At 45.2% G+C, this 12689-nt stretch overlaps 1 protein-coding gene across 1 annotated transcript in view; it reads left to right on the plus strand.

Moving 5' to 3' along the window:
• LOC146176568 (phospholipid-transporting ATPase ABCA3-like) overlaps positions 1-10179 on the plus strand; it is a 65197-nt gene extending 55018 nt beyond the window's left edge. Inside the window, exons 21-24 of the mRNA XM_084581326.1 lie at positions 185-366; positions 1175-1348; positions 6943-7165; positions 9899-10179. Of these exons, the coding sequence (XP_084437452.1) occupies positions 185-366; positions 1175-1348; positions 6943-7165; positions 9899-10141 (822 nt within the window). The 3' untranslated portion in view covers positions 10142-10179. The remainder of the gene's footprint in view (positions 1-184; positions 367-1174; positions 1349-6942; positions 7166-9898) is intronic.
• Positions 10180-12689: the final 2510 nt, after the last annotated feature.

The raw sequence follows: 12689 nt of genomic DNA on the forward strand, positions 1-12689 counted from the left end.
GGCCAAAAACGTTTGTTTAAACTTATATAGTCACAAGACAGGGCAGGTTTATGAGAATGGGGCTTGCACTGTCTCGTATTTTGGTTGCCTTACTTGTTTTACTTTTATAATTGAAGACTAACTTCGTCGTCTAATCCGACAACTCAACTTGCTGAGAAAAACGCGTGCTGTTTTTCCGCAACAGTTCCAGCGCTACCTGGGCTATTGTCCCCAGAAAGATGGCCTCTTGGACATGCTCACCGGAGTAGAGACGCTATTGCTGTTCATGCGCCTCAGGGGCGTCCCGATGACGCAACAATACCTGGACGCGCTGCTCGACATCTTCCTCCTCGAGGAGATCGCGGACCAACTCGTTAGCACGTACAGGTAGGAATGCATCCGTGAGCACTACGGACACTGCAGAACATGCGCTGGAGAACTGCGAAAGCATTAGAGATGCTGCTGCAGGTTCTGCGACAGTAGACGTGGCCTCATGTTTATTTTTTTTACTCTTTATTATTCTAGTCTTGTATATCCTTTATTATAAAACCTTTTTATTTTTATTTTTTATATTTATTTCTTTATTTGCCACAATGCCGCCCAGCGCCTTTACGCTAGACAAGGCGAATTATGGACACGTTCGCAGGAAGTCCGCGTCGAGTGGTGGTTACTGCACTCGACTGGTACGCGGAAGTGTGGTTCGATTTCTAGCGTGGGGACAATTGTTTTTCTTAATAATACGCTCTGGTGACACGCTTTGGTGACAGGCTCTTGTGACGCAACTTATGAGACACTTTCCCAGTAAAACCACATGCCGACCAACGGGAAAGACAGCTTTCCTCGGAGTTGCACTGAGGCACACAGACCAAACCATGCAGAAATAATCATTGCGCAGTGCAGCTAAGCTGCTGTTTCTTTTATGAGTTTAATGCAGTTCTAAAATCTTGATGTGTTCTGTCTCGTTTCTAATACCCAACGGCCCGCGTTTGTGATGTAATTTCAATGATCGATAGCTTATCTACCTGCATCAATTGGGTGACATTTTAACTTGAAAATATTATACAAACACCACAAACATAGCAATATGAGTGGTTCGCTTCGGTTCGAACGCTGCGGCAACTCAAATGATTTAAAAGGACCACACACTCTACGGCCTGCACCTGGTTCGAGATGACCCTGCTTCTCCGGTGTGCAGTGCTGGCAATCGCCGCAAGCTGTCGCTGTGTGTGTCCATGCTGGGGATGCCACGGGTGCTACTCCTGGACGAGCCCTACGTAGGCGTTGGCGCCGCGGGCCGTAGACGCGTCGTCAAATACATCAGTGCTCTGCAGCACATGGCCAAAATGTCCATTGTGCTGACGTCTCACAGGTACGTAACCGTGGACAATAACGATACACCTCAGTCACAAGTCCTCGTTGGATCTCTAAAGGGATAAAATTCGCCACTACGAAATCGCTGCAAGTGGCGCATTTTCACTCCGTCACCTCTGTGTCCCTTGTGCAGTAAAAGTAGAAGAACGGCCACTCCAGCACTCATCCATGTATTCTAAGCACATCTACGATGCCGCCTTTGGATCTGGCGTCCACCTTCTGCTCTCATCTCCCTTTTTTTTTTTTTTCGCGTTTATAAATGGGGGCCTTCGCTCGTGCTAGACATCTTTCGCGGCCCTTCTTATAGACAAAACTAGGTCGATGAACTATCTCTCGATATTGATTCTAAACGAAGCTGAGAACGCCTTCAAGAAAAGCGTGAAGGTTGTACCAGGGCCTCTGATTAAAGTCACGGCGCCCTCCACGACAAAGCTTCATTCTATGAAGCATTTCAAGCGCTGTTAAGAATAGTGTGCACTCTCCTAATAGCTTTACTGTATTCCTCGCAAACACCTCGCGAACATTGTCGTGCGGACGCAGGTGGAAGCAGGAGTACAAATTTGGGCGATACAGAAGCTCCGTCCTTAAGTATGCACTACAGCATGGACGGCTCTCTGGTCAATTCAAATTGGAGATCTTGGTTCATGTAGTACATTCATGCTAGTCGTGCGTCAACAAGCTTTTCAGTATGTACTTTTATTGCCCCACACATCCTGCATACAGGCGCAATCTACAAAATTATATATAAGACAGCTCGACGTAGATGCATGTCTGCAGTTTATTCGAGTCGTGCGAACCTCTCTGCTTGCCCTAACGGCAGCGTGTGGAGCTTAAGATTCAAGGACCTTGGAAGACTGGCTTCCCATCTAGCCTTCCCGTCTAAAAAGCTAAGCCCTAGAGGGCACCGTCAGCAGAGTCAGCCATGTCACGTATTCTCATGACGTCACATAACCCGATGGCTATTTCTGTGCCCTATTCTTTCACCTGCCGTCTACCACTGGACAGTGTGGTTAACGAAGCATACAAAGCAATTAATGGTATTGTGTTGATGTTGCGAACGAAAACTCATAAGCATAGCTCTTGCAACTGGAAATCGGCATGTGATATCGCCGCACGTACATAGGGAGCTTGAATGAAGCGATGCATGCTGGGTAATCCGCCATGATGTTGTCGTTGGCAGCAGACGACACAACACGGTACTGCCACAGAGCCTCGTCTACATGGTCGCGTAGAGGGCGCAGACGATGCTGGCGCGATCGAACAGGCTAACTGCGGGTTCTTCACGATTTCAAGAATCCATCTGCTCGAGGTCGAGAAGGCAAATGAATTCCGATGCGAATGGCGCGCAGAGGTTAGCACACGCGAGATCGACGCCAATCCAGGCAAGTATCAAACTACTCGCCTGAACTGAAATCATGAATCTCGGCGATGTCGACGGGCGGCCAGATCCAGACGCATAATGCAGTCAGTCGTTCGCGCTTGAAGAAGCGTAGCTTGAACAGGTCCGCGTCGCACTGCTTTTCATTTCTCCGTAGCGCTCCCGATTTTTCGGGCACAGCGATGACGCGTATGTTCCTCGGGAATCGGCCGAAATTGCATGCACGTAAGAGCAGAGCACGAAAAGCCGCGCGTTTGCTCGCTGGACCATTGAAAACGACAAGGCACTTTCTCAATTCAGCCTGGCTGCGCTGAATCCACCCTGACATGATCGTGCGTCATGTAAAGTCGATACTTTATGTTTCGTAAAGTAAGATAAATTAAAGCGGCATGCTAAAATGTATTTGTAAAATTAGGAGAATAATAATTAAGCGAGTTGCCAACTTAATTCGTGCGTACCAGAATCCGCAAGGAGAGTCAGATGCAAGCCATTTGGGAGCCAAGGGGAGCCATGTCGAGCCATACACCTAAAGGTTTCAAGTAGTTGTGTTCAAGAATTATTGCATGATTAACTAGTCTTGTGAAGAGACGAAGTGTCTAGTCGCAAAAACATTGTTTTTGAAGGCACTGGTAGACTGTCAGTAGTGCTGCTCTGAAAGATAATGGCGACAAACTGAAACAGCAGTTTACAATTATTACTTCCTTATGAGGTTGAAGAGTTGCTGAACTATTTAAAGCCAGAGAATGTGAAAGAACAGTAAGGTATCGCCTCAATATTGGATTTCACAAACTTTACTTATGCTAAGGCACTTCTTTGCGGGCAGAAATTTGAAGCTAGGCAGCCCCACGTACCATTTATTTTCAAGCGATGATCTTGAGCCCTTTGAGGTTTCACGCCACGAATTTGATTCCCGAAGCTGAAAATCATTTTCATATTCAATACAATTTTATTAGCATTAAATATATATGTACTTATGCCGAAACAAACATTTAGCCTCGAAGTATGGCAGAGTTACTTTACTCGAGATAAACTGAAAGGTGCTGTCATTTATTGTGCCCCTTTGAACGCAGAAGGACACCCATGCGTATAGCCACAGGCTTAGACCAGGCACTGCGCTATAATCACAAGCCAGTGCCACCTCAAAAGAGGTGCTTTTATAAGCCACAGAAAAAGAACTGGCTGTCTAATCCGCACTTGCCCAGATTACTCCACTGCAGGAATGCATTTGTGCTGGCCCATGTTCTGCTGACATAAACAAAGCACAGCTTGTGAAGAAACTTAGCTTTAGTCGCGTGTGTGCTCCTGTGTTGTCGCCAGGGCAGCGAGTAGCGACATGCGATAGCGAAATACCACTTATAGTTGATGCTGGTTGCATCGAAGAGTAGTGCAAATATGTAATCAATGCAAGATCCACCTGCGGTAATGACTTGATGTGGATTTTTTACAATAACCATAACGGTTGATCATATCGTCGTGGCTACATGCATGGCAGTCGATGAGCGGGATATGCAAAAGGAAAAAGAAAAGGTAGTTCAAGCACAAGGACTTGATTAGCAGAGTATATGGCTACGTTTTAGACATGTGCTGCCATCTACAGTCTCTAACACGATTTCACAAAAATTGTAGTGCACTTTGGCTTTGCTAGATGACGCCACCAGTCCAATAAGTGTGTGGTGTAGACACTCACTAATTGTTAAGAGTTGCGCGATTCTTCTCCCCGGGCCGCTGCGCCAACGATTGGTCAGCATGGGTCACGTGGTTCGCCCCAGCACGCTTTCGACCACGGTGATTTCGCTGTCAAACTTCCACACAGTCACAGTGTGGACGCCTTTCACCGCAGTGCGTGTGCGGAGATTGCTGTATTTTGTGTCTGGATTTTCTGCTCTTTTTTTCTGGTAAGACGTACTTAGCGGCAGAATGCCGGGCTCAGTGCCTTCGGCTGCAGCAACTTGCATGAGTCCGAAAAGCTTTAAGGCGAAAGATTCCTAAACTAATTCAATTATCGAAAATGTGTGCGCGTGATCTGTGCGCTAGGCCGCTCTCAAATAGCGGACGTGTGAGGAGGGAAATAAAGAATGTAAGCGATTGATGGTGACAGGTAATGAATAATAGTTATAAATAGACACTGATATAATTAATGACTAATGCTGATGACTAATATTAATGATTACTAATGACTTGTAATCACCATCAAACTACGACTTGTATTGGCCTCAACTGATTGGAAATGAGTAAAAATGATTAGCGATCAGTCGTAATGACTACAATGACCAGGTGTGACTGGTCACGACTGCTAATGACTACAAAACGTCCAGTATGTTAAACGACAACATTTAATGATCCCAACTGATTGGAAATGAGTAAAATGCTTAGCTATAAGTGGTAATGACTACAGTGACTAGGCATTACTCATCATGACTACGAAACGACCAAGCGTCAAACGACGACTTGAATGACCACGACTGAGTGAAAACAAGAATGCTTTGCGATGAGTGAAAATTAATAATGATGATGATTTTGATTGCGTCAACAAAGATGTTTAACAAGCAAGCACGAGTGAGCTTGCGTCAAAGTGTGCGAGGGCATGTCCGACGACGTACAGTTAGTTGGCACCTGCATCGCCATAGAGAATCACTCAATGTGATCATTTACGGTGGTAAACGAGGTAGGCAAGAAAGTGCGAGATATCATAATACCACGAAAATTACAACAGAATAGAAAGGTTTTTGATCAATCGATAGAGCTCTTTGGCAGGACTAGAATGATCCACATACAGACCTCAGCTCAGCCTTCCATACAAGCTTACCTTTCACAGTTCGCAAATTCTACTGGTCACAAAAGTAGCTGCCATCAAGGCAATGCCCATGATGCTTTTAAAATGTCCTCTGAATTTGGCTTGAATGTACCCGCGCTAGAGGCGCGCCTCGAGCAGTTGGAAGCTTTCTGGCCGCACCACTCGTGGTTGCCAGTACGTAATGGGAGCTTCGCGGTACTTAGAAAATTTATAAATAGGTAGCCGCAAGTGCACAGTAGTGGCCGTCCTTGACACCGGGGTAGAAGTTAGCAATCTTGTGTCTTCGAAATGTCGTTACTGGATATAGTAAATAAAAGGCTATGCACAGTAAGTACTCCTTCACGCGACATTACTTCGAGGGAACACTTGCTACAGAAACACGAGAGAATTTCTGAATATCCTATGATAGTAGCTGTTCATTGACGGGATGGCTATGAGCATTGGCGCACGGAACCACGACGGACAATGGGTGCTGAAAATTTAGGTGTTAAAAGCATTCTTGCATTAAATATAAACGAAATATGGGTTTCGACATAAACCCATATATAGGCTGCCACCTTTTTGCGTCGCGGATCTTAAAGCCAACGCTACACCTGCAGTCACACAATCACCCCAGTACGTCAAGGATGCAACGAGTTGCAATATAAACTTTCGCGAATATTTAGTATCCGGTTGTTTGGAGATAAATAGTTCTTTGGCTTCAAAAACAAAGCATTTTCATCAATTTCCTCCAAGATTCTACATCCAATTTTGTCTTCGTTTCTTTTCGGCAACTTGCAGAGAATTCCTCGATATTACCTGCGGGGAAAGCTAGCACCACACCGTCTACGCAAAATTTCTAAAGTGCACTTCATGAACCACAGAAGTTCCGCGAAAATCAGGTTTCATGCAAGGATTGGCTGGTGGTGGGCCAAAAGCGTTGATTTTGCATCGAAATCGGCTGCTTCTCCAGAAGTCCTGTCCTCCGTTTGCGAATTTCATTATTTATTGCATCTATACGTTATCCACTTCTGTAAGTCTAATGTAAGCGTTCAGCCGGCATTAAAGCTTTCACAGCATTTCTCCGAGGCTTTCAGTGAGGAAAGTCGCATCGTTACTGCTGAATCCACGTCTTATGCTTAACAGCAGCCAATCCAACTATCGTGCCTTGTCTTCTCGGCCTGCTTGTACACATCTCCGTGATTTATAGGGTGCCTCGATGTGCGCGCCCTCGACATGCGCGCGGAGTAGTGGAGAGGGGCGCGTGCATCTAGGCACCCTAATGATGAACGAAGCGCAGCGCCTTTATTAGTATTTAAAGGCTTTATGAGACAAACATCAACACACACAGAGGAAGCTAGAGAATCAGGTCTTATCAGAGGGCTCTAACTGGGTGGAGTTGTACGCAGTTAAGTTCCCGCTGTGTATTAACCACTCGCAGTCTGTCGGATGTCGAGTTTCTGTGCAACCGCATCGCCATCCTCGCTGATGGCACGCTGCAGTGCCTCGGCTCGCTGCCTCATCTCAAGGAGAAGTTCGGCAAGGGTTTCACCATCACGGTGAAGACGTACGCGGACCGCAAGGACGATGTGCGCTACCAGCGCGAGGTGGCCATCGCAGTCTGCGCGCATTTCCCGCAGGCAGAGCTGGTGCACTCTTACGAGGTGCGTAATTGCGTGCATGCCTCTTTAAATGAGACTTATACCCCGCTGAAATTATCAGCCAATGATACAGAGTTATAAAAATTTGGAACCAATCTGATATGGAAAACATATATGCGAAATCCTTGTTGCCATATCTTCACCATATATTTTTCCATATAGTGTATGTAGAACTTTTATTTGGTAATACGGATTCCGTATATTTTAATAAGCATAGTCCATATACTGCGTATATTCCATTTGTTTCATATGCTGCTCATAGAACTCTTATTAACAACATGTGAAATTTTGTGACTCATCACATGGAAAGTATTCCAGGTAGGCGCCCCAATACTTCAGGGGTCATGTTATGCAACGATTCACTTCGTTTTGATGCCATTTAGAGCTATAGTCGCTATGAAACAAGCAAGAGGACACGGGGAGCAGGTGGGGGGAAGAGCTGACAAGTAATCTGAACTACTTCACAGTAAAGTAGAGTAGGTCTGGCCGCAGCTTCGCCGTAGTTCTCACTGCTGCTTCCGAATGTCGGGCGTGTAAAGCGTGTCATGTTTAGTTTCCTGTCGGCATCGGCCGACCAGGGTGGAATGGTCGTGAGTGTGTTTAGGAAACAAAAGGGGGGTCACAACCATGTTTCTGCCATCAGCAGCTTTATTGAGCAGCCGCCAATGGCAGAGGGTCAAATGAAATGAAAAAGAAATGAATTGTTGCACGATTCCCCAAAGATTATAGAAACTTGTTGGTCGTGTGCATAGGCTATCTGGTCAGTGATATTGTACGGCACGAGGGCAGTCACGGCAAGAGAAGGTCACGTGATTTGTACGCTGCGGAATTACATTCACTAGTAGGCGGAGCGTGGCTTTCAAACTGGGTGAGAAATGGTACTTGAAATTCCATAAACATGAATGTTATAAGAGGTGGAATACAAGTCTCTAATCGGAAATAGGCATCCGTTCGTAAAGGCAAAAATGTATGCATTAAAATTTAGGCGACCATCTTAGTAGCTGACGTGATTCGCTTGTTTTGAGACGAACGTCAACAGGGGCATATTACTTTGCCTAAAAGCCTTTATATTTTTTGTTTCTAGCAGGCTTACCAGAGATACCTGGTGTATATATACTCTAGAGATTCCGAAAATAAAAATGTGCACCGATTTCGTACACAGCCATGTAGACATGAAATAAGTGTACCAGAGAATTAAGCGAACGTAACGACATCTCACCGCATGACTGTTCTATATCTCTCATTCTAATTCATTCCTGTGATCGGCGTCTCTGGCAGGTTGAGTCGCTTTGGGACGTTAAACTCCCCAAATCAAACCAAATCAATTCAAATCATTCCTGGGACCAACCCGACGACTTCCTGTTTCTAATTTCTGCATGCATAAAGGGGTGGAAATACTAACATTAAGCAAATCAAGAAAAACACCCTTACATTCTTGCACTAAAGTGCTCTTTAGGTCTCTCATATGCTCGTTCTAACATTTATTTGTAAAATGATTCGATTTATCATTGGAGCTGCACTACTTCATTTCCTAGTAACCTAACACATCTCGCCCCTTGATGTTCCATGCCGCAACAAAAGCTTCTATTCCTGATGTCTAAAATGCCCATTATAAGCACTTTTTTCCTGTTTGAAAAACAACTCTACCTTCATTGTCTCTTTCATTTGTCAGTAATGTTTTTGTTAGAAATGCTTTTGGAAGGAATTACTCAAGAGAAGATTGCAGGATTTTTTCTGGTGCTACTAGTTGTATCTGTTCACGTTTGCTTTTCCGCCCTTTACCACGGACCTCAAAAAAGCACGACTCTACCTTCTCTACCTCTACTCTTAAGACGTGCTAACCTACTTCAAAACTTTTGAAATTGTTTTTTTCACTACAATGTGTGGAAGAAAAGTTCACAAATTCGGCAAATACTTGACCACTAAAATAAAAAATGAAAAAAGGTATGAAATGTTCAGTAATATGTAAAAACATAAATTTCAAGGAACTTCATGCATTCCTGTAATGCATGATTGACAGTTCTTGTGGACACGCTTTGATGACAGGTTCTGTTCACACACACGCACACTGCTGACACATTCTGGTGACGGAGCTCATGAGAAATAATAGGAAGTGAAATTCTCGGGGAATATTTTGTTCCTGCCTCCAAGATGTCACTGCGGGTTGTTTCGATTTCCAACAATAGAGAATCGACAGGTTTTGACATCAATAAATTTGGCATGTTTTCTTTGAATTATTTCAAGATGACTATAGAGACAGACAAATGAGCAAAAATTAATGCATTTTTGTTATCTAAAAACATCTTTCTTTTTTTTATTCGCGTGAAATGTAGATCTATTAGAGGCGATTTTGTTTACTTTGAATATTTTTCTGCCTTTACATATAAAAACAAACTCGTCACGTCACGAGAGCAAATTGCTGAATGATGGTCTTGTCTTAATGTTGGCTAATCTTAGGAATGCCCGCTAGAGAACTGCCATTACGTGACATCATCCTGTTGATTGTGAATGGGGCTAGCGGCCGTCATGCCTGTATTACATTTCCGACTTTCCTAGAGCAATAGTGTGTTCTTTACTTAAAGTAACGCCGCTGCCTTTGGAACACGGTAAACCATGAATACAGGTGACCTTTCAATCTGTGTTGAAGGTAATCAATCATTATTTGAATGACTAGCAAAATGTTCATCTCTTTTGACATCGGTCATCGCTTAACGCTCCGCAATTCCCTTCTTGCAGGGCGTGCTGGAGTTCCGAATGTCTAGGGTGCGCATGCCATGGAGTCATATGTTCGCCCGCATGGCGCGCATCAAGCGGAACTTCAAGCTGCAGGAGTTCTTCATCGCGGACACCTCCCTGGAGCAGATATTCCGGAGCGTGACGCAAAAGGAAGCCAGCGAAGCGGCAGCCGCGGCCGCCAAGAAGCAACAGGAACAGCCTGTCGCGCCGGGACGCCTCATGGCTTCTACGCTGGGCTTCTAGAAGACTCATTTGGCTCGGATCTGTGCCCCTTAGGACCAATACACCACCCTTGGAATCCGGTGTCTCTATATGTGTCGTTTCTTGCGCCAGAGATAACGGCTAGATTATATGATTTTTGTTTAAGCACAGTTTGTTATTCGATGTTTCTTACCATCGTTAATCACTCCTTTCCTTGTGCGACGTGCCATTGCCAGTGGCAGACGTAGCCTGCCTGCAACGACTAAAATAGCGCTAAGCCTCCATCCTACTTTACCGGTAAGGCTTGTGTTCAGCAGGGTTGCTGTGAGTGCAAATTATCTTACTTGTATCTGTCCACTTTCATTGTTTTCAACTCCTTACCTCATGTACCAGACCAGTACGAAGCCTTCTGCACAACGACTACTCACGACATTGCGCATAAAGTGCACTCCATCAGGTATTTCAGCCATAGCTCTCAATGCGCTTTATTACACTGACACTGATGACGAGGGGAAGCAAAGAGCGCGAGGCCACAACTCCAAGAAAAGTGTCATTGCTACGTTCTCGACAGCAGATTCCACAAGCGTGGAAGCTTTCACGCCAAGCCCGCAAATTTCATCGTGTCCCGTAGGGCGCGAAATCGTCGCGCGGCGCTTGCGCATTCATGATGCCACGTGATGAGCGAGGCGAGAGCGCCACGTTACTCGCCATCACATTATGCGCGCGTTGACCGAATGTATTTATGTGCATTACTACTTATGGCGCCATTCATCGGCATGACATGTCACTGCTCGATGGAATCGCTAAAAGGAACGCAGCAAGAGGCATTGAACACGCTGTCAAATATCGCACGCCCATGGAGTTAATACAACAAAGACTACAGCGAAAGCGGCGGCGGCTCTTGTAAACCCTGTCCCCGCCTTTGATAATAGTTCGCGGGCGTAATGGTACTCCGCGCATGGTAGCCAGCACTTTCCATGTAACGTTTTGGCCAGACCTAGCGCAAATTACGTTCAAGAAATTTGGCAACGTTGGCAAAAGGGGAGCATGGAGGGCGCGCGCGTTTCAGAATGTGCATTGGGGTGCGGTGCGTGGAGCGGTGCTGCGGCACAATTCAATATTGCAAGTTGATTATTTTCTAGTTCGCTTGACAGTATACTCACTCTCATCAGGCCGGTTACTCTGTGGGCGCTAGGCCTCACACTTCGTCGATGTGTACCCCATTGTTCTCACCCTCAAGTGCTCCAGAAGGCTGCCTCTACATTCGCATCTACGTCCTAATTGGCATTGAGACAATAACTCGCATTACATCGTGATTTTTTTTCGGCGCAGCAATGTAAAAAGCGTATTTTATCTGTTCTCCTAGCAACTCCTACTCGTGTTAGAATATGACCGCACTGAGAAAACGCTTCATGCAGCGCTGTGCTATGTATCTCGTGCAACAAACGTTCCGAAAGCCCACATTGTTTCATTTTTCAAAATGAGAAAACATCAAATCCTTACGAGCATGGTAGAGAGCACGTTCAGAGGCGCATTCGTTGAAGAAGTGCACTAACTGCGGAATTAAGATTTTTCATCGTCATTGCGTGTTTTTCGTCGTTTTCTTTTTTTTGTGTGTGTGCAGCCGTTCACTAAAAATGTGCACAGCAAAATCAATTCGCTATCCCGCTTTTCTGGAGCAGCGAAAAGCTGCAGCGGAGTTATCATCTAATAAAAGTCTTATATGGATGTTACTGTACATGCAGAAAATATGACAAGGGCTGCGTCTTCCCATCTTTTTCTGATTCATTCCGTCTATAATTATATAGAGTGGTCCAGATTCAGAAGTTATGAAGACCACGTGTGCCTGACTGTGCCCGCTCATCGAAATGAGCGACGACTAGGCAGCACCGAAGGTCAGCATGTGACAGCAAATACTCCAATTACACGGTGGTTGTCGACCTTTTGATGACACCGATTTCCTGTAATTCTTAGTTTATTTTTGCTTTTACCTCACCATCGGGTAATAAAAGGTCTGCCCTTCCCACGCGTGTGCTGCGCGCAACAGGAAGTGCTTCACTTTGTACATGTGATTACCTTCGGTTCACTGTGACTGTGCTGAGCACAAAGACCAGGACAGGTGAAGGAAGTGGACCTGCTGCATCCGGTAAGGAGGGAAGTCGTTTCACTTTGTTCTGTAGATGCGTTTGTGTTTCCTTTTTGTTTTGAGAACGTGCTCCGAAAAGGCTCTTCCTGTTGAATACGAGGTTGTTGTCTGGAAATATTGAGGCAATTATGAACAGCTAGGTGTCCTGTTCCACGCGCATGTATGTTTAGGTTCCTCTGATTCCGTTTTCAAGGGAAGGTGTTTCAAGCTTTCTAGTAGAAAACGCCTTTTCAATATTGGGGTAAGCAATGAACACATTGTAGTCTGTACTGTGCAGTTACCTCCTGCGAATGAATGTGTTTGCTATGTGATATCCCTCATCACGCCGCTTTTATTTTACGTTAAGGCTTGACCTACCTTCTTTTATCCGCCACACCCTGCGTAGTACCTTTAGCATGTCCGAGAAGTTTATTCAAGAGAATCGTTCGCAGCCATTCACAATAG

This window comes from Amblyomma maculatum, chromosome 10 (assembly GCF_055883805.1).
Source record: "Amblyomma maculatum isolate TAMU_Amacu chromosome 10, ASM5588380v1, whole genome shotgun sequence".
NCBI lineage: Eukaryota > Metazoa > Arthropoda > Arachnida > Ixodida > Ixodidae > Amblyomma > Amblyomma maculatum.